Raw genomic sequence first — 23,356 nt, 5'->3', positions numbered from 1 at the left:
AAAATACAAAAAAACCCTGTACTGCTAGAGTAAGTTCATGCAATCCATATCTTTAAATTCCTCATCAATTAGTTCCTATAACTAAAGTTCTTGTCTTGCAAGCTTTTTACATATGGAGTCAACAAATACTGAACTTACAACTAGAACTTGTCAGCTGTTTCTTCTCTCAAAACTTCTTACCTGTTTCAATGAATGAATGTAGTTGGCAACTGTGTTAATTGTTGATACAAAAAGGGAAAACCAGTTACAAAATATAAGCACTCAGATGCTACCAAGGGTTCTGAGTAGAGAGATTCTGAGAGAATTTCCCTGAAACTAACTGAACTTAGTACAGACACAAACTTCTGGCCACTGAGTTCTCCTTGCTGAATCATAATTTAAATACCAAGGTCAAAACCTGAAATTTATTTGGAACCAATTCTGTACTACCAGGAATGTTTATCAACACAGTGTATGATAATCCCAGTATCATACAGTTGGTTCTCTGACAACATGACAAACAAAAATGCAAGATAATTTAAAAGTTACTGAAACAGAAATGTTGTAAAGTAAGATGTAGTCATTAATGAATTTACCTCAACTTCGCATTTAGAACTAGGCTTTCATTTTTCTAAACTAAACTAATGATCATTTTTTAATTCAAAGAACACAGAGGTCTGTATATTCAATTATACCTAACTTTAGATAGCAATGCTTGTGTAATTCACAACATTATACTGACCAGCAGCAGCCTGGATGCTCAGATTTAAGTTTATTCAACCTTTGCTTTAAGAAATGAACACTGAACAGAAAAAACGTTACAGTGAGAGTTCTTAGGAATATTCTCCACAATCAACAAAAATATACACGTTAGGACACAAAACAAAGGATTTCTGTGAATTGTATCAATCATATTCTGTTATATCCAAGTTCACTTTAGCAGGTTTCAGTGCATTACTGGCAGAATCTTGATGTGCTGCACCTCACTCCCAGTGTGAAAACACTGTTTAACTCAGTGACTGGGAAAATAAATGCTTATGATGATACTCAGCAACCCTGACTCAGATTCCTGGAGCACCTGCTCTTCTCAGCTTTGGAAACTGAGAATCCGACAGAAATAATCCATCACAACACAGGGTTGGAGCTCCCCAGCTCAGCTGTCAGAACCATTTGTGGTACAATGTAGGAACCCAGAGTGCCGAGAATATTTCTCTGCCTGTTTTTAGGCGTTCTTAGCCCGCTGAACAACACTGTTTTAACCTCCAACCTTGGAAAAAATTACCAACGATCAGACAGGAAGTGTGAACTAGGTGATAGACTACTATGTAAGATTGTCACAGGGTAAAAAATTTAGAGGTTTTGGGCTTCTCTTTGTAGTAAATAGATAAGAGTAAAAAATATCAAAATGGAGGATTGTTGCTGTGCTCTAAACCTTCTTCTACTACTCCATGTTCTGCAGTAAAATTAGTTTGGAATGACTGGAGAATTCTGCAGTTCCTGGCCGTGTTACTGAATAACTGGTAGGAAAGTGAAAATAATGTACGTTTTTAGTAACTATTGGTTAAATTATCTTTAAAAGGCTGTGTAAATCTTGATAAAGAGAGACTTCTCTCCTGCTTTCTGTGCTCTATTGCTGTACCTGGGTCACGCTAGTGGCTTTGTTCCTCTGATAAGACTTAATAAACAACTATCTGGCAATATTGAAACTCAAGGAAAAGTCTCGGTTTATCTTTGAAACTCCTTGCAAGGACTTTTAGAAAATTCTCTCCCATCAGGAGGGATTTGATTTATGGCACAGTTCAGTGTCAGTACAAAAAGTGGGAAACGTCTTCTCTTTGCATGTTACACCTCTGGACAGAGGCCGCTTCTGCTGCCACCAGGTAACAGCAGTAGGGGTAGCTGAATTGAAGGAGAGTCTTTGGAAATGGATTGTAAGGCCAGGCTACAATATCTGACAAGTTCGGAGTGTATGGAAGATGGGAGACCACAAGCACATTCTGTGAAAGTTCTCTCAACTCTTTTTGGTGGAATGGACAAGGATCTTGGGAGCAATTCCCCCTTCCCCCTTCAGTCATGGGCCAGAGATTGTTTTCATAAGCAATGTGTTTCTCTCTATAGACAAAAAGTCTAAGTAGTAGCAAAAGTGGTTCTCTGACCATGCAGAAAAACACCTGCTCAATGGGACTGGATCACAGGCAGCCGGTTACAAACACTGACTAAACAGCCACACAAATTCTTGTACTTCACAAAAAAAAACACCTGCAAAGGAGAACCCTTTTTTCTAGACAAAAAGGTTCCAAATTTCAAAACCATAACTTTTTACACCTTTTGGTTCCATGTGGTAAAAACTGCTTCTACTTTTCACCAGTGACATTTCTATGGCAAAGAGCAAGAAAATGTGAAGTCATGATGAAGATTTGGGAGCCAGCAACAGGTGAAGTGGTTAAGGATAGACAGAAAATGTGCTGCGAAATAAAGGTAAGATTACAGACAAGAATGACATTGAAAAGGAATGTAGCCACAGTGAAAACTGAAATGGAATGAGATGTTGAAAGGAAACGGGGATCCTTAAAGTGAACAGAAAAGGTAGAAATAGTGACGGGTCCCAAACTCTATGCAAATATTTAGCTTTTCTCCATTGAAATTTATAGTTTAAGTTACTGATGTTATTAGGAGACTAAACTATTTTCTTACCTAACATCTACAAGAACACCTTATCATTATGGCAAACACATACTGTTGTGAAGTTGGTCAAAACTCTGCCTTGCTAAAACAACATGTAACCCTGTATTCTAAGAATCTGTTCAGCATCAGCACTAACAAAACTATTAACTACAGAAATGCAATGGATCATTTTCATTCTTATTAGAGGTAAGAAGTATTTTCCAGCCACTGTCTTCAGAGTTAACAGGATCAGACCCAATATCTTTCAAAGAATCCAACAATTTCTTAATGCACAAGAACAAATATTTCTATAAGTCATGCATAAACAACTGTTTGTAAAGAAGACTGGGACCTCTGTTTAAGATATTTGACTATTTTTTATTCCAGAAAGAGGCCAAAAAATAACAATTATGTTTATATAAAAATACTGTACATTCACAGTTTACAAGAACTTACCTTTGCATATTAGAACACAAAACAATTGTCTACAATTAAAATCAAACATCATGACATTGCAATAATAAGTTGATACAAAATACTGAATGCAGTGCAATGTGTAGCATTCATATTCTTCTGACAAATATTTTCACAAGCAGCCTTTTTTGACACATGAGCCACACAATTTCACATGAGGATGCCGTCGTAGCATTTACAAGTTTAGTAAAGCTAAGGATTTACATAAACAATTAGAGGAGTTAGGGAAGCAGGATGGCATGTGTCCAGCACACTCCATGAGAGTGCCTGTTGGTTTTTTTGCTAACGCAAAAGCTTAAGAACCAAGGGTTTGCAAAGCAGATTCAGCAGACAGGAGCCAGAAACAGTGGGTATTTTGGCGCATGCTTGGATCAGGTGACAGTACAGACTGAAAACTATGGCAGCTCACTGAAATGGTTACAGAAAGTAATGGCCCTGGATTCTAGGTGGAAGCAAAAAGGCAAGCATACAGAGCACTCAGTCACAAGCTTTTCTAGCAAATGTACCGAGTAGTTGGGACCAAGGTTTCTCTACAACTTTAAGCAGAAAAGTTCACAGGAAATTCCACTGCTAATTATGCACCCTATGTGAGAAACCAAAGGCTGAATATTAAACTTACTTTATTAATGTTTCCAAATTGGCAGGATATTTATAACCAAGTGGAAGCAAAGCACACTGTTTTTTATAGCTGAGGACTTGAGAAACAATGTTGTCAATAGTACAGTGTTCTATAAAAATTGTGCCAACTCAAACCTCCTCCAACTGAAAACTTTCAAAACTGATTTTATTCAGCAGTTTTATAAGATACAAATAGCACTTTTGTACCCAGAATGTTCTTCAAGCTAGCTCTATCCACCACCAAGTCACCCATCTCCTTTAAAATACAAGGCTGAGCTGTACTATCCATGGGACAATACCCTGTGTAGATCTTTCACCTAGACACTATCACTTTCTGATTCATAAGAAGCAACACCTTCCTCAAGTTATTTGCTAGAGGTTCACTTGTACAGGTTCTTTCAAGATTTAGCCAGAAGCTGCATTTTGCTAGTCCATACAGATTTTTTTAAACTGAAGATTAAGAAGACTGGTCTCTTGATGACACAGCTCATACACAAGAGTTGCTGTATCCTTAAAGCTGAATCCTTAGACATCCTGAGGAAATTACTCCAAAGTAGAAACTGTCTGATTAATTTCAACCAATTTTACATTGTATAATTTAATAAATATTTACATGTATAACACAATATTCTGATAGGAGGAGGATAATCATCTGAGGAAAATTTTCACCATCTATAAATGACTCGTTGTTTCAAAAATGGCAAATAATATTCTTTCAGATTCAATCTTTGAGTCTTTCATTAGGCAAAGCCATTATCCACACCTTCAATATTCCCTTATTTTTGTATCTTCTTAACAAAAAACCTAGTAACAGCCTATACAGAAAGAAGTGTGGTATTTTTCTGTAGGTTTGGCTGGTTGGGTTTTTTTGACACCTTTGTTAGGTTTATAAGCAACCTTTCCTGGACCTTGAAGTTCTATTTAATCTTTTCTGGTTATCCCATAAACACAGACATTATCAATTTTCTAAAATATTTAACAACTAAATAACTGTACAGAAACATAAATCCTCTGGTCTGTAAAGATTAACACAAACTCAGGCAGAAAATAACTAAACCTACAGCAGATTAACCTAAAACTTTCAAAAAAGTTTCCAAGCCACTCCATCCTTGTTTAAAAAACTACTCCCTATATTCATCTTTATGACTAAAAGATATACAAATGAAAACTTCGTTACAAAAAGTGAAGGAAGTAGATTATTGGGATATATCAAAAGAAAACTAGGATACACTAAACCAGCAGGCAACAGTGTAACCACACCCAAAGACAACAGGTACACTTAACTCTTACAAAATTAAAACTCCAAATAAAACATCCAGCTTGCAAAATATCATTGATAACCAGTGCTTTTCTACCAGATGAAGTCAGAGAGCAGCACACATCTCACTTCCTAACCCCGAACTGCTGAATGAGCAAAAAAAAGACTTGAAAGTTGAAGGAACTCTTCAATTACTAAGGAGACAATTTTAAGAACACTTAGGATTAAAACTGCATTTCCAGGATGAGATATTGGCTGGCTGATTAAACACAAACCCTTTCATGTGCAGGGCAGTTTTCTACTGGGTCAGTCAGGCCAAACCACTACATGACCACCAAAAGATTCCGTATAGAAACCACCATATAGAAAATTCCACACATCACTCCTTTCAGTGGCAGCTCGCTGTTGAGAAGTGTTAGCTTTAATCCCAAAATACACTCCAAGATGGAGAAGCAGAAGGGTGTTCCCCTTATGGCTTAATACAGCCTCAACAGTGGCTATAACTTTTTCTTTTAATTGTAGATGAAGGTCTGATAGAAACAGCACAAGCTGAAAAAAGTATTATTTTTTAAAAAAAAATCCTGCAATAATGTCAAAGCAGCAGAAATTATTTAGTGTGGAGCTAAAGGAAAAGAAACCACCATGTTATACAAGTTAAATAAAATGAAAAATGTAATGTCAAAAGATAAGGCATTTGAAGAAAAAAAACCCATTCAGAATATATTAAAAATTAAACTATTAAATAACACCTTACAATACTTAAAAATGAAGGTTTAAATTGCATCACACTTAGAATTATACAAGCCCAAAAATACTGCCCAGAAATAAAAAACCATTAAATATAGGAAATAAATTTGCCTCTGGAAAATCAGTTCCATGCATAAATATGCACCTTTGTCAATCCAGCTTTTAGTGATTATTTCAGTCATTCATCCTAGAATGGTGACTCAGCAGGTAATAAAGAAACTACTTATTCTATTTTGTGTCTCTGTTGCTTTGTCACCCTGACACAATAAATACAACCTATTTTAGAACATGAGCAATCTTCAAAGAAAAGCTTCAAATGACTACAACAAAGGGGCTGTTACCCAAAACTGGGGACACTGTGCTGTAACAAGACAGGGCTTCCTAAACCAGATTTTACCTATTTTATTGCAGCAGGAAAGGGATGGCATTATCTGGCATGAAATGACACTCTCTCTGAATTTCCTATTCCTTGTTTGCACTCCTCAGGAACGCAGAACCTCTGCATTCATTATTTCTATACATTCACAACTGTTTATCTTGTTTTAAGACAAACTAGGCTGAGAAGCCTCTTTCAACTTCTGGATCCAAGGAGACTTAAAAAGAAAATCTCTTGTGCCTCATATTATCCACTGACATTTATCAGTTATTCCTATAATCCTGTTACAGTCAGTTAGAACTTGTATTCTCTGTCTGTATATTTTCCTACAAAACTGTCTATAGACATTTTACAAGGCCATGTTTACCTGTAATTATGTAGCAGTTAGGAAGGAGTTGATTCAACCAAAACCATTCTGGTTTCTTCTAACAATGATATATTTTGACCCAGGCAAACAGTTTTACAACTGTATGTTTGCAACCACAGAAGCAAATATCAGAAGGCTGAAAAAACTCAATGCAATCCATGAAGGAAATTTTATGAAGACCATAGTTTTAGTCAAGCCCCGTATTTTAAATTAGGATGAATTATGTGCAAAAATAACAATTTTCTGCAAGACCAAGGTTCTCTCTCTTGTGTACTATCAATTCAAACCCAAAGTGTAGTTGTGCAATAAGCAACTTTTTTGGAGCACTTGTGCAAGGAAAAGTTTATATTGGCTTTCACACCATTAGCCAGAATTTAGGGAGAGTTTTAAATCAGTATGAACAGATTAAACAACTTTACTTAGGTAGGCAAAGAATTCTAAACAAAGATTTTAAATGTCAAGTTTATTTATTAATCTCTAACAGAACATGTGAATACTATTCTATGCTCACTGACAGTGACCACCCTTTGTTCAGTTACATAAATATCTACTTAGAGCTCTCCAAAAAAAAAAAAAAAATTAATGCACAATCCCAACGAAAATTATTTCGTTAATGTAAGAGTGTATCAGCTTCCAGAAAGAATATTCAAACACCATTCCCATTAACCATAGAAATTACTTAGGAACATTCACTCCTCTGGAAAGGATGCAGAAAACTGGAGTAAATTATTACACCAGAACATCACACTCCTCACTCTTCTCAGAAAAAGCCTCTGACGACTGCCTTAACCTCCCATTTTCATATCAACACACACTGATGGACAAGAAGTCAACCCGGAAATTCTCCAAGAAAAGTCAGAAGTCTACCTTAAAATGTTGGATTTTTTCCTACTAATTACGAAGGATAACCACATCAGACACCAACAGGAACATTCTGACATTTCCTACTGTGTTCCTACAAATGGGCCACCTTTACACTCCAGAAAGCAGCTTGAAATATAATTTGCACGTTCTCTGTTTGTATTTCTGTGAAAGAAAAACATTCAGTTACAGAACCAAAACATAGCCAAGCTTTCCTCTTATGCGAAACTAACTCTGGAGAACTTCATACTCCAACAGCAAGACTGGATATCACACAAGAAGCTCAGGAGACTCTTAGGAAATTTTTAACAATCTTTTATCTTTCCATGTTTCTGACTACTGTAGATGAAGATGCACTGCTGGAGCAGCTTCCTGAATGAGGAGTTTAAAATTTAATTATGTGAGAAACTATATGTTGGGACTATGAAATGGCCATATGGAAAAGTAGCCTCTATTCAACAAGTTCTAGCACTGCCTACCTTTCTGCTCCATGTTTAACCTCAGTGTCAAACTTTGTTTAACAAAGATCTAGTTTTCTGGATTGAGGATTCCTTGCATGTTTGTGTACTTATAGTAAATACATTCTTTCTCAGAGACAGCATCAGAGTGTATCTTCCACTGTATTTATGTGCTCTCTTTTCTATGAATTTTTGCTCAACTCCCTACTTTTTTTTTTTTGCACATTAATCTTCATGTCCACCTTTTTGTATTTTACATTTAACAACTCTTCATTGAACTATATGCAATTCCCAGATGTATAAACAGCTTCTTTTCCGTTCATGAAATAGTCAGTCTTTACTTCTGTATCTGATTTTCAAGTATCTTCAAATCTCTGACTTCTCACTACCACTGGATGCTCCTGTTATATCTTACACACAATTAAACCATTGGCAAGAAAAAAAAAAAAATCTTTCTGCACTACACAGGTTACTAAGCAAGCGGAAATGAAGCCTGAACATTTTCCAAAAGGAAAATAATTTTAGCCTACTTATGGTTGTGATTACATTCTCTGTCCAGCAGCAAACCTAGCACTGCAAAAACCCCGTACTTCCAGGAATATGAATGTAACCTGCTCAGTCCCAAACCAGTAGGATTAACCAGCTCTTCCTGCAGAACTACTGACACATCAAGGCTACAGAAACACAGCCAGTTCTCAGGGAGGTATTAACTCTACAATTACTGTTTGGTTTAGACCTCTCTACTCCAACCAACACTTTTAGGTAACAAGCACCTCTGGGTAAAATGTTTTTTATACATATAAGCACATTCATTTTCCTGTAATCTCTAAAAAATTTAGACAACAATTTTGGATAGTCTGTCAAAAACTGAATGCCTGACTTCCACTTAGCTTCCTAATCTTACATTGTGGATCACTTTCTAGTCTAGTTCAAGGCATGTTTAATGTCTGTACATAACTCATTTACTCCATTATTCTAATAAAATTCTTTTAATAAAAACATCCTACTAAACAATCTGGAAGAAGCAGCAATGAATTCCAACTTTTCACAGTCACACACAATATACAAAAATTTTAACATGTTTTTAACACCTTGGATCAGACTATGCTGTACCAGTCACAGACCTGAGAATTTTATAATATTCTTTTCATACTGGAAGTTAATTTTAAAAGATTGTAACTTTAGAACAAGCGAAGAAAACCAACAAAATCAGAAAAGCTCATAATTATAATATTAAAAGATGCTTACTGTAACAAGGAACAATAAAAATGAGCCAATAGATTTAGTTTCTCCCTAGTTTCAAACAATTTGCAAAATGAAAAATGTCTCCTTTTTAATAACTGTACATTTAAACTGAATTTTAGAGTGTGACACAGAGCTGCATGGCAACACTGAATTACCAAGAAGGGAAGTTTGTTTCTGGGGGAAAAAAGCCCTCAGAGGTCAGCTTTGTATCTTCTTATTGTGCCAGCTTTAAAAACATCAAGGCTTGACAAGGTCTGCTGGCTTGGACGTTATATGCAGAGAAGTTACGCCTGCCTCTCTTCCACAGCATGTTATCTTTCCAGAGGGAAAACATGAGAGGGAGAAGTCTTTATTTCATCTACATTGCATCAATTCATCTATTCCTTCTACAGCTGTATAAGGAAATTACACGCTTTGATTACTAAAACTGCATTAAAAAGTAAGAATATTGGGGCTTTTTTCAAGCTAGGTAATTAAGTGATTAAAAAGTTCAACTAATGATGGTTTAAGTCCTGAAACTGGCTGCGTTTTACAATGCAAGATTTATGAACCAACAAATCCTGGGCTACATACTACCCTTCTCTTTAACCTGATAGTTCTCTATTTTTCTTGGACAATTTTTACATCTATTATTATCTATAACACATCTATTATTTTAGAGCTATTATTAAAAACAAACATTCATCAATTTCCTGAAATTAGCAGGAGGAAAGCCTTTGTTGAAGAAAGTGCAAGCTCATGCAAAACAAAACAAACCCAACAGTCTCTCCAAATCAAACCAATAGGCCAAAAAAACCCCCAACTTATTACATAAAAAACCCCAACCCAAACAACAACAAAAAAATCACACTTGACACAATCCCAACTGTGTAAGCAAGAATGCATTCTTTCCCTAAATTACTTCCTTCATGGATGCTGAGCTGAAAGTGACTACCAAATAAACATCTGAACATTCAGCTTTCCAGATTGATATTAAATTATTCTTAGCAATACTATTTTATACTAAAACAATGGGTTTTAATTTTAAATAAAGTCTTTAATAGCATGAAAACATCACATTTAGGCATTTGATGATTAAATAGATTTAAATTTGAAACATTAACCTAAATATCCTAGAACATTTCTAATAACTTCACTGAGCTGCCATAATTTCTGTCAGCATATGTAGTACTGAATGACTAATAAAATACCTGAATTGAAACTATTCCAGTCTAGCAGTTTGTATGATCTTGTGTTACCCATAATTCCGACAAAGGCTGAGTTCAAAACAGCAAATTAGTAGATCAGTTATAGAAGCAGAATAGTGAAAAAAAAACTACCAACAAGAACACAATTGACAACACCACTCCACAGGAACTGGAAAGACACAGACAGCAGAGTTAATAAGAGGCTGAAATAGAAAGGGAAAAAAGAGCATGCTATAGCAATCTGGCACTAGGTGACCAAAGTGGACAGTATATGGCAATTTTGTCTTATTGGCAAGTTCTTAATCCACCTTCAAATGTTCTCTCCTCTTCCATGTTTTCCTGATTTATTCACTGGCCAGTTTATTTGCTTCCTTTAATATTTTACAGACTTATTTTACTCAAATGCTTCATGATAATAACTATATCAGAATATTTTTCTAATTCTCCACCTTCCCTCCCACAGCCATGTGCTTTCATTCCCCCTTTTGTTCTCACTATTTTGCAATATACTGAGTTCCAAGGATCATGCATTTTACATTCACTTGTCAGGAGCAATCTGCAAGTCTCACAGAAACACTGCAGCTGTGCAAACATACATCTCTATCTTGCCTTACGTCTTATACTGCTTCCAGTCAGCTGGTAAAAATGAAGGAATGCATAATGCAAGAAATTAGCTTTTAAAACTTCTGAGAAAAATTGATTTTTTTCCCATTCTGTCTTACATCTATCGCACAGTAAATTTTGCACATAAGAGACCTGTATCAGAAATCTGCTGAAAATACAGAATCCTAAAATAACTTTGTGGCAAAGAAAGGAAAGACTCACATATAAATTATATTTTGACATTTCTTTTAATCTTCACTTCACTGTGTAAATAGATCTTAAAATAGGAAAACTAAAGAGCAATATTGTCTACTAATATACTTGAAAAAAATCCCTTAAAGTAGGAGGATCTAATTCAAATTAAGTCTTGGATTTAATTTCATGTTGCCAGTTTACTGAATCTTTAGATCAGCAACAATCTGATCTACCTGCTTGGAGAATTGCTTGCCTTGGGCCATAGGAAGAAAAGGAAAATACTAGGTTTTTGTACTTGTTTTTATGGATGTATTTGCCTAAACTTCCTTTTATTACTCCTGACTAGTGCATGCAAAACCACTACAGGTACTATTTCTATTCTCCCTTGCATTTTTAAGTGCACTGTCAACTCCAACTTTTTGCAAAGCATTCCTCATCTGGTCTCAGTGACTAAACAAAGTCTTCAGAGTCAGAAGTCACTTAGTTCTAACATTAGAACTAGGATATACAAAATACACATGTTCTAGTACTGGGGTTCCCAGGAAAATAATAAATAAAAATCTTGAAGTACTGTTCAGTAAAGGTTTTCAAGAACAGAAACAACGCTGTAAAGGTTAATAACCATGTTGTGAGCTAAATTGTAGCCATTAGTCCTTAACGATTTCAAGGAGCTGAAAATGAGAAAACATTCATAGTTAAGATCAAGCATTTAATCTCATTTTTGTTTGAATAGAAAACTTGCATCAAGTTTTAATACCAAAAAAATAGCAAAAGAATTAATTAAGACCTGAATAATTCAAAGACAGTTTTCAGTGCAAAGTTATTGATTCAAAGTACTTTTAGTACTACTTTAATTTGCTGAAATGTTTCTCACTAAAAACATAACCACTGAGTAACTTATTTTTCAAGCTTAAATGATTGTCTGAAATACACTGCTTATGATATACATTGTTAGAATAGATCTGTATCTATTCAAGCACTGATATGTTATAAAGGTTAGATGACAGGCCTTGTGCAAGGAAGTCACTCCTGTGCTGACATACCGGGATTGTGGATGCGATCCAGGAGCTTCACTGAGCGAGCACTGACAACACCCCCAACGTGGACAAGAAAGCCTGGTGGGAAGGTCGTCAAGGTAAAAAATGGGAATTCCTGTTATGATTAAAAGCAAACATTAAATGACTGTTTACCAACCACTGCTGAGTGCCAATTAACATGCAATGAATTGATCATTTCCCTGAAATACAAGCAAAGCAGTTACACTGGGCCAGATATGTCCTTCAGGCTTACTGAGCACTACACAACCATGTGTCCTCACGGACCCATTGTATCAAAAAAGCAGAGGTTTTACAGAGTGAAAGAATACTTTTCCCCCATAGAGCTGTTTCTCAGCACAATGATAAATAATCAAAACTTTACATACTTATGTTAACAAAACCTCTATCGATCCACTTTTACTATGGCTGCTAAACTACTACTACTGCTAAATTAATTCCACTTTCATTAGCTGATAAAAAATAAACATTTTTCTCAATTTTTAGGTATTCTTGTTACAACTGACTGCAGTTTGATTCTGAAGCACAAGGTGAAACAAACTGAAGTCTTGCAAGAATGAGGAATGTCTTATTACAGGAAAACATACCGAAAAAATATCAAAAGACTGCTCTGCTCGTGAGCTCTAAATAAAACAAGTAAATATCCATCTTTTAAAATAAAGCATAGGTCTTGAAACACAACTGTAAGTTCTTAAACTAGGGTAATTCACTTCCAATTAATTTGCATAAGTTACTTTTTACCAGGTTTAAGTAAAATGAAGAGATTAAGTTTCAGCAACTACTTCAGCTTGTAATTCATAAAAGAGGCAAAGTAAGTAATAACAGCAATTTTTCAAGGCACATATGATGAAATAAAAGTCATATTCAAAGAAGTTGAGCCCAAAATTAGATTTTAATTTCTCCAGAGATGTTCTGCAATATGTCTAATATATACATAATAGTACACTTATGGGGGAAAGGCAATAATTCATGTTCAGCAATTCTAAACACAGAAAGCAAAAAACAAAAGAATAAAAAGCATGCAATCATGTTTCATATAACCGTAACTGATTTAATGGAACAAATAAATACCATAATTTTATATGGGAGAAAGTATAGGATAGATTCCTTTCTCACATACTTGGAAACAGTACAATTCAACTCAGCTTCTACCTGAACAGCACACATGCTGCAGATTCAATGAGGATCAGGTTCTTCCAGCAATACATGGCATGAAAAGTCATCTTAAAACTAAAGCCCAGTGTAGGTTTAAAAACTAATACTCCAGGATTCTTACCACCCTTGTTACAGGAACTCTTTAAACTTTTAAAAGGTCCTACAAACGTCATGTTTTCTGGATTTTCATTTGGCTTAAACTTTCAAAATCAAGAGGCAAACTTTGAAATCAGCAACCATAGTATCAATAACCAGAAGCAAAACAATCCCAAAACCCAAACCCTGCAGTTTTGCCTTATGATGCAATTAAAAATCAGGAAGATTTCACCCCAGGATTATGCAAACCTGCTTGACTGATGCGTCTTCAGGAGCAGCAATGGATCTCTAGAATGATACAGTAAAGATTCCCCCAGAAGGTTCTAAAAGATTGCAAAGTGCTTTGGAAGTTACCAGAAAAGTCGAAATACTCAAAATATTTGCTTTTCCAGGACTGCAGAAGTCAATAAAAAAGTTTACTGAATGTGCCAGCTATATGAAATTCCATTAAGCCTATACTACATTTACATTTTATAGATACATTCACATTTACACTGTGCTGAAGCAGTATGGAGTGAACAAAGTAAACAACTGTGCTCACAGTAAACAACTCCATGCTCTAAAGCTTAAGCAAATCCAACGTTTTTTAATCTATATGGAAATTCAGAAGGTTTTTTATTTTCTATTCATTTCCATAAGGCTGGGTACTGCAAGTAATTTTAACATGTTCAGACTTCCGGTTTGCCTGATTCCCTACACTAGAAATCAGGAGTAAAACCTCAAATAATAACATGGCTTTATCTCAATCAATATATCAATACTCCCAAGCCTGTATAACATTATAAAATAAGGTGTTCTACCAGTTAATTCGAGCCACAGACAAATCTGGGTAACAGCCTCACTGAACCATTTTGACACAATTCTGCTAACAATCTGTCATTCATTCTGACACTGATGGAACTCCATCATTTCATATGATGACATTCTTTTTTCTTTTTTAATCTCATTTAGAGATTTTTAAAATTTTATTATTATATTACTCAAATACAAGTTCCTGCCTCAATTACATGCTGTAAACTGTAATAGTTCAAAATTATAAATCTACAGTTATATCAGGGAAAACAGAGAATTCGTAAGAACCAGATGCAGTTGCCATATTACAAATCCCCTCTGTTACTGCAATTTGCAAAGGACTACCTTTACATCAAGGTGATGCAACCACAAGGTATTTCAGTGTATGACAAACAACGATTTCCAAGCTGCAACTGAAGATGGTCAATCATTTTACCAATACCAATTCACTATTCCACTTTACAGTCATTGATTGCATAGATCATGAAAGAACTGTCACCGTTTTAGTCCTCGCAACTGCACAGAGATTTTTTGGGGGGGGGAGGGGCGAAGTTTGATAAGGTTACAATCAAATCCTCAAATATTTGCTTAATACAATGTTTAAAAATGTATATACACAGACATGTATTGCTAGTGCCCTTTTTAAAGTACGTTTCATTCAAAGACACACAAAACAATGAAGAAGCACATGGAATAAGGCTACACACACATCCTTTGGTGTAAGTGCCAACTGAAGCAGTTCTCTGATCCCCTTCCAGCCATTCACTCATTCCCATCATTAAACCACTCCCACAGATAATACTCGGGTGTGCTCACAGAGCTTTTGGGGCTGAACCAGAGCAGGGAACTGGTCCACATTAAGATCTTGTTCGTTTCCTGGCTAATTATTTTTATTCTAAGCACATTCACTGTGCCATCTCACAAGGTGGCCAAACAACCCTACAGTTTTTCTTGACCTGAACTGAGGGGATGAGTGGATAAGAAGTCACTGGAAAGAAAAGATGCTTAAGTCAGGATTGCAGCCAAATGAATCTCTCAGAGAACTGCACTCTTAACACAACAGATTTCCTGCAGTGCCCTTCAGAAATTAAGGCAAACAGATCCCCATTCTGAAAAGGCAGCAGAAAAGATCTCTCACGCACTTGCAGAATGTAAAAACAGGAAGAAAACAGAATTTGTCCAAGTGGAAGTCAGACACACAAAATACCATTGAGAGCAGCATTTGGCCATTTCTACAAAAACATAGGCTAATTTTATAGGAGTAAGATAACCTCAAATATTCCTACTAATGGAAATACAATATACATATTTTTAGTCAAAAATATATAGAAAGACAGCTGTTATAAAGTTACTCTTGCTATCTACATATGTACAGGGAATTGCTAACAGTTATTAATGTACAATGTAACATGTACATGAGTTTTCCACAGCTGTATTTTCCACAGGTTTATTTTCAGGGAAGAAATTGAGGAATATTACCCTTCTAACTCTGTTCTGCTTACAGTTAGGGTTATTTAAGTAATACACCAAAAATACATTCGATTAAATAAAGCTGTTGAGACATGCAATTAAATGAACTTATTTTAAGGTACCTTAGCATTACCATATACCCAAATATACTAAGTAAGACTCAAAAGAACAATTTAAGAAACCTGGTGTCGTGGAAGGTGTCCCTGCCCATGGCAGGGTGGTTGGAATAAGATGATCTTTAAGGTCCCTTAAACTCAAAATATTGAATTTATTCTTGGTTTTCCCAAATACTTGCTATCCTAAGTAATCCAGACAAGTAGAGTGCACTGTTTATGTGTGTAATATTAAAACAGACAAAACTTACAGATGTTATTCATTCTAGTTAACTCCACTTTAAGGTAACCAAAAGAGGTAACACCATAGCAAAAACACATCCAATATGAAATTTTCAGAAGGCAGAATGAACATATTTTATATCAATTAACTGCCCACATGCTTTGCTGCTACATCATAATTGTCATCAATAACAGACTCAGCATGTCTCCATCCTATTTTACAGTACTTTTTTTTCTACAAGACAATACACAGACCTTATCAAAATAATGTGCAAATAATTCAAGCTCTAAAAATATATTAAGGGCTCTTAATTTACATTTTTATTGTCTTTAAAAAGCTTCCTGAGGAAACAAAAAGATCAGCCATGGAATGTCAAATCAAAGGTAAACAGAAAAAAGGCTCATTTTAAAGCATTCTTTCTGCCAAATTTAAAAATTAAAAGAAAAAGCCCATGGATTTGTATTCATACCTTAATAAAAATTTTAACTGAAATGTATCAACATGCAAAGTACACTGATTTTAAAAATTCTCTTAAAACCAACAAATTTTAAAAAATCTGCATAAATAAGATTACAAAGACATCTGCAAAGCCTCACCAAAAAAAAAAAAAGAAAAACAAGAAAGTATTTCAAATGACGCTTTAGGAATCCCCAATAAAAGAAAGGGCTAGAAAGAGTCACAGTATTTTTCACATACCCGCCTTCTACAGAACCTATGAGGAGATCCTCCCTTAGCCATGGATAACACAAGAAATGAGAAGAGAATCATCCACTTACTCAAAATAGCAGCTGGGCACTTTTATTTCACAGATGTAAGTGATTTTGTTCTCAACTAACTTACATGCTCCTATGTCACTTGTTTAGGTAGTCAGAAATTGCAATTAAATTTATTTCTGAGTAGGAAAATACTCACATTTTTTCCTTCAAGACACCTCATTATCAACATTTTGATCAAAGCAGTATATAATTTATACTAAGAAGTTGCAATTACACAATGTAAACAATTAATTAAAACCACTATTTTCATCATATAGTCTATTCAGTATACTGACAGATGGCATTTTTAGTCCTGTAGAGGAAAAGTTTAAATTTATAAATGTCTTTTTCTGCTTGGCAAGTAGTTCAGGTTCAAGTTCCCAATCAAAGGCTACCTTCCACGAAATGGGGAGCAATGTACCAACTCAATTTCCAAAAACTGAAAGTTTTCCCAATTCCAAATGGGATTTTCAACTTGTTTAAAGCTATGCCAGTGTTTCTGAATTAGGCTTCTGTAAAAACTTTATCATCATGTATTTACTCAAGTATTAAACTTAACATGCATCAGTACGTTACAGAGACCACACAACAGTTTCTCTATAACTTCTTAATACCACTGGAATTACTTGAGTGCTGTGCACAGTTAATTGCTCCACTTTCCTTAATGCTTTAGTAATATATTAATATTTAAATAATTTGTGTATGAAAGGGCTATTAAACAGCCAACATTTGTAGTAAGTTCAGACCTAGTTACACGTTTTCAAACAGAAAGTAACAGCAAACATTTAACTTACTACAAGATAAATTTTCACTTCAGTAGATTAGAAATGGAAGTATAAAATGCCTTACCCTTTGTTCCAGAGCTGACTGAGTCTGTTGTCTTAAAAGAGTTTTAAATGGCCCCCCTTCTTTTCCAGCACTCCCACTGCCCATTCCTGAAGAGTATCAGTACAAATGACATTCAAAGAAACACATATTACAATTTGCAATCAAAGGGTGATTTCAATATAGACTAAACTGAGCTATTGAAAACAGTCAAATTATCTCCATAATTTTAATTTTTAAGAAAAAAAAAAAAGAGCATCAAAATTTAATTTTGGTTTGGGGGTTATTCTAGGTTTTCATTTTTACACGACTAGCAGTGATTTTACAGTATTTGGACAATCCCCCCCACCTAAAATTTTTTTCTGCTGTCAACCTGAATTAAAATCAACTTTTAAACAGAAAAACTTTAAGATGCAGGTTTAAAACTTTTCCTGTGACATGTAACTTTTTTTTATTTTCTTGTTATGCCTTTTTGCCTATGATTTAAATATAGATCTACTTTTCACATAAAGTTTCTACATAACCAGATTTTCTGCCCTTATCAAAAACAGTCTCACTGTCAGACTACTCTATAGTTATGTATCTCTCACTAATATTATTACAATATTTTTATTTAATAGAAGTAATAAAATTCTGGTTTTCAGAGAGTTTCAGGTAACTAAATCACCTTTCATAACTACTAGTAGGAGACTGTACACATAATTACAGCAGCAGTTACATAATGCATGATTAGGAATGAGAAAATACAAAGGCAATGAACATCCTTTGATTTGAAATATAAACTCTGAAAAAAATTACAAATTATTTTACATAATTAAATACTCATCTGATTCATTCAAATAAGCTAGGGGCTACTGCTCAGCATTTAAAACTACACTTATTTGATTACTATATTTGCACACACATAACCTGTAGATTATCTGTAAATGAACATGAGATAAACTCCAATCTTGCATAATATGGTAATTCTCTCTTTCCTTCTTTCAGATTTTTACCTCCAGCCTTACCCCCCGACCATAGGAGTTTTTCTGCAGAGAAAGTTTATTAGATTTACTAACATCTTTGACGTTGAATTATTTGCTGTTAAGGACCTGTCCCCTTAGCAGAGCATGTTGAGATGCAGGTTAAGTGTCTGACAGTAAATTATGGGCTCTGTGGTTAAAAATCACTAAAGTAAACACATACCAAGATTGTGTTTTTCCTAAAGTAAACACAATGCTAGTGAATCAGATTTTCTTGGTAATACTTCATGCCTAAAAACACATTATCACAGCTATTCCTTGTATCTAAAAGCCATGAGGGCTAACATGAGCAAGCAAAAATAAGCCCCTAAGTAGTAGAGGAAAGCAGAGCATAAAGAACAAAAAGGTGTCAGGAGCAGGATGAAATACAAACACCACAGTGCAAACAGTTAGAAATGAAGCCAAGATTTTCTTTTACAGAATTTGTAACTAACTCAATATAACAATTCCTTGTTACTTTCTTTTTTCTTCTTATCAAGCATCTGATAAAGATCAACAAGACTGTAAATATACATCAAAGCGCAGTTATTTTTTTTAACCAAAGACCGGAAGATCTAGAAATAATATCAGACTTAATACTGTATGTAAATTCATTCCTAAATTCATTCATTCATTTTCAAGAGTTACTAGGCTATCATTACTATATAATTAGATATAAAAACACTACAATTTTCAACGAGTATTTTTAGCTGTTCTTGGATAAGGAAACAAAAATATTAGTATCTGTATAGTCCCATAAACAAGATTAAATTGCTTTTATTATTTGGCATTGATTCTAAACATCATTGTCGGGGACTATACAATATTTAAATACAGACAAACATAGCATAAATACTACACATGAAACAAACTCAAGAATGACAAACTAACCAAAAGAGTTTCTGAAAAAAAAAAAGCAGTAATATCAACTATTTAATTGAAATCTATGAAAATAATCCATGTCAGTGAAATGAAAAAGTGAGCAGTAAAAATAAAAAACATGGGTTTTGTTTAAAAGGTTAAATTAAAAAGCAGAGTTGGTAGCCATCTGATAACCATTATTTCAACAAATTATGAGTGAATTCATGAAAAAGTGCAATGAGCATTTGCTCCATGCAAAATGCAGGAACAACAAAGTGAAGAGAATGTGTGGGATTACAAATCGAGTAAATTATTTCAGTCCAATTACCAATTATCAAAAGATATTTTGCAAGGGTAAAGAAGAAATTCTGTAGCATAAATGAAATTGTTTCAAATCCTCTAAGAAGTTCTGAAGGTGTTTCAAGCTTCTGGGGCAGAGGTGAGAGATGGAATGAACAGTCATGTAGCCAGCAGTTTTCAGAGGCTAACTGAGCAAACCCAGGGTTATAGAAGCATCTGTGTGTTAATCAAATAACATAATTTCCTTACAAGTTTGTTTAAAAGGCCATAATAGATAGATCCTACCAGAAGCAGCCAGAAGCAGCTCTTCAGTGAAAGAAACACTTTTCCTCAGAACAACTGGGCTGACATGGCTAGAGTGCAGAGGTTTAATGCTAGACCCCGAGAGGAGGAGACAGGACTTTTTAAGATGTGGGGAATCACAAGAAAGTGTAGGGGAGCTGGGAAACAGGAAAATCCTAGGTCCCTGTGGGGAAGGTGCTGTGGAGGAAAGTAATAGAGACAAAGATGTAGATTCAGAAGATGACTAAAGAAACAGACAAAAGAAATCAAAAAGAAGCATTTTTGTTTTCTCTAAACGAATCAACACTTACTGCAAATTATTTCTCGACATACAAAGAAATGGAATGACAATACAGCTCCACAATGTGCATGAGAAGCATGCTTTTAAAAATCATGACCTGATTAACTTTATTTTGAAATTAATTTTTTAGAGACATGGTAATTTAACATTATTTTAAATGTCAAACAAAATCTGATAGCAAATAGTATGGAGTAAAACCCAAATAACAGAGTCTTTGCACACACTTAATCTGATTACTTTCATTATCTCAATAGAAAAAGTTATTTTCCAAAGAGGTAATGGATTTGTTTTATGATTTTCTAGTGTGATAAATCTTGTAGAATTCTAAGTTCCCACACCAAGAAAAGGAGTTCCCACCTTCTCCATTTCCTCCAAACATATGCTATGGCATATCAAAATGTATTATCTGATTAAAATACATCATGCTTTTTGTCAGCCTGATTCTTTTCATTTGCAGTGGCATAAAATATATCCCTACTCCCAGAAGTCTAACTTCAAACACAAACAAGCTTTCTCACCAAATGTATTTATAGACCAGAATGGATAACACAAGCACAACTGTCTTTCACGGAAGACATCAAGGTAATATTTTCCAGATTTGCAGCTATTGAAAACTAGATGCTTAAGCAGATCCAAGTTTAAACCTCCAGTGTTTTGTTACTCATACTGTGAAATTGTGGTATCTGCACTGTTTCTCCAGGTTAGTCTCCCTCTCAGACATGTCAGCACACTAACCACCTGACTGAGAAATAAAGAAGAATATAATATACTGCAGAAATAGCAGAAAATACTTTGTTTTTCACATCAGCCAATCTGAGAAACTGGCATCTCAAATTTGATAATGGTTGATGTGTCACATAAGAAGTCTGCATTTCTTTAACTTTGTTTAACCACTAAGATCACCAACTTACACATTGAAATATTTCAACTTGGTAATAGCCTTGGGAAATGAAAACAGAGGTCTAAACATATACAGTAATTGCTAAGAACAACACACCGAATATAGCATGTTATGGAAGTGTCTTCTGCACATCATCAAATTTTGGGTAAAAAGTAAAACAAATTACTCATTACATACTGTCCTTTTAATCTATTAAGATCCAAAATCGAGTTTGTCATAACAAGATACAGAAGTTTTAAATGTAACCAGCAAATCCTCTTTGGACAAGTTTCAGTAGCAGAGTTAAAAGCTGCCAAAAAGACAGTGCTAATAAGCAAAACTATGCCCACAGTTTGCTTTAATACTAGAAAGATAGCTAAAAAAGTATCTTTACATACTTGAAAAATCCCTACAAATAAGAGGCACCAAATGCACAATCTGTTTCAGTTCTGAATGAACTGACTAAAGACAACAGGGTTTATCCATCTACATAACATTGCCAGGAAATATATAAGGCTGCTGCTTTAAAACCGGAACACATTCACAGTGAGTTGCCACATGCCTAAATTCACACCACATCTATAAAGATGACCACCTACGTTACATTTAAATCCTTTACATGACATGATCTTTACCATGGAAAATCTGATCAAAAGAAACAGGTTTTCAAATATTCAGTAAAACAAGCACATGAATTTGGGGTGCTCCTAAGTAATAAGCATCCAGTTATATCTGTAGGTCCTTTAAATGAGTGACCACCATAGGTTACCCACAGGACAGCCATCCTTTAAAAAAGACAAAAAAATAAAGTGTGCTTTCTTTTGCTTGTTTGTTTTAAAAATGAGACAGAGAAGACAGGACTAAGAAAGACAGCTTTCTAATTGGGAATATTTTAAACATATTTAGGGAATAAACTGCATGAAATATTTAATACAACGCCATTTGAATGCAATATTCAATTTATCTGCTAGGAAAAATTTTTGAAAGGGGTGCTATCAAGTAAAGCTGAATCAACTACTTTAATATGCTTTAAAATTGTCTAACTAGATGGACACCAGAATATTCTGAGCTTCAAATACCACAATTTAAAACATCATTATAAAACTAACCACACTTCCGTAAACAATTCTGCAAAATACTTTGCCCTATGGTAGCAAAATTCAGGGCATTGGTCACATAATGAAGAATAAACAGACAATAATTCTTTAAGTTGTGCTGACATTATTACTGACATGATTCTAACAACAGACTAAAAAATAAGGAAGGAGGAAACAACAAGTTGAAAAAATTATGATAAAGCAATAGAGAAAGAAAAATGCTTTCTGAAGATGGCTGGATTACCTCTAATGTAATTTAAGTTACTTTGAAAGTGTATACTGTGTATATAAAGCTATTTCCATATACCAAGAGAATAAAATGACAGTGGCTGCTACATTTCTATTACTGCATTTGCAATATTAAGATAAATGTATGCAGTAAACTTAGAGCACAACACAGTAGGCTTGAAGGCTACATAGTTTTAGTAACACCATCCTTAACATATTGTGGTAAGAAATACATTCCTATGATCTGTGATATGAAATGGAGGAAATAAGAAAAAGAAAATTACTTAGGACTCCCTTAATGCTCTAAGATGTTTTATTTTGATTCGAATACAGTTGTGGCACAAAAGTCATTTTCAGGTTATCCAGGACAGTGGAAATACAGACAGGATTGAAATTTTGACCCTACAGAAACTCTCTTGAGGCTTGAGGTGTGCTATGTGAGGTCTCCAATTTTCACATCATTTTGATAACTTAAATGCCAAAAAGCAAAAAGGGGTTGAATGAAAATATAAAAAGAGAAACACAACTTAAACAAAAAGTGGGTGGAAGCGCCTTACCAGTTTTGGGTGTCAAACTCAAATCTGTGTCAGAAGAAGAGGACTGTCGACTGTAGGACTTGGAAGGTGAAAAGGAATAGGTTTGGTTTTTCAGAGGGGTGGAGGGTCCTGATGAATGAGTATTGGGATTGGGATCTTCATTGAAAGGAATCCTGCCAGAAGAAGGTGGAAACATATTCAGTAATCCTGTGCCAAGGGACCTGGCTGACAGCAGCATGATCCAAACACCAGGATGGGATTGGGGCAGGGCCAGCAGTTATTCCTTAGATGCGAGACTGGGAATGAGGCCAGAGGCAAAGAAATGCTGTTTTACCCTCTCAGCATCCTACAGAG

General features: G+C 34.8%; 1 protein-coding gene across 10 annotated transcripts in view; it reads right to left on the bottom strand.

Moving 5' to 3' along the window:
- C2CD5 (C2 calcium dependent domain containing 5) overlaps positions 1 to 23,356 on the bottom strand; it is a 58,787-nt gene that overhangs the window by 22,775 nt on the left and 12,656 nt on the right. For 5 of the 10 annotated variants that reach the window (XM_082280002.1, XM_082279993.1, XM_082279996.1 and 2 more), the window contains 4 exons: positions 23,024 to 23,175; positions 19,964 to 20,158; positions 17,541 to 17,626; positions 12,076 to 12,184 (listed from right to left, as the gene is read on the bottom strand). In XM_082280002.1, the coding sequence (XP_082136128.1) occupies positions 12,076 to 12,184; positions 17,541 to 17,626; positions 19,964 to 20,158; positions 23,024 to 23,175 (542 nt within the window). The remainder of the gene's footprint in view (positions 1 to 12,075; positions 12,185 to 17,540; positions 17,627 to 19,963; positions 20,159 to 23,023; positions 23,176 to 23,356) is intronic. The other 5 variants (XM_082279997.1, XM_082279998.1, XM_082279999.1 and 2 more) reach the window with 2 other exon arrangements.

The sequence above is a fragment of the Coloeus monedula genome (assembly GCF_965178545.1).
Source record: "Coloeus monedula genome assembly, chromosome: 4".
In the NCBI taxonomy this organism is placed as follows: Eukaryota; Metazoa; Chordata; class Aves; order Passeriformes; family Corvidae; genus Coloeus; species Coloeus monedula.
This window is presented reverse-complemented; position numbering and strand designations above follow the sequence as displayed.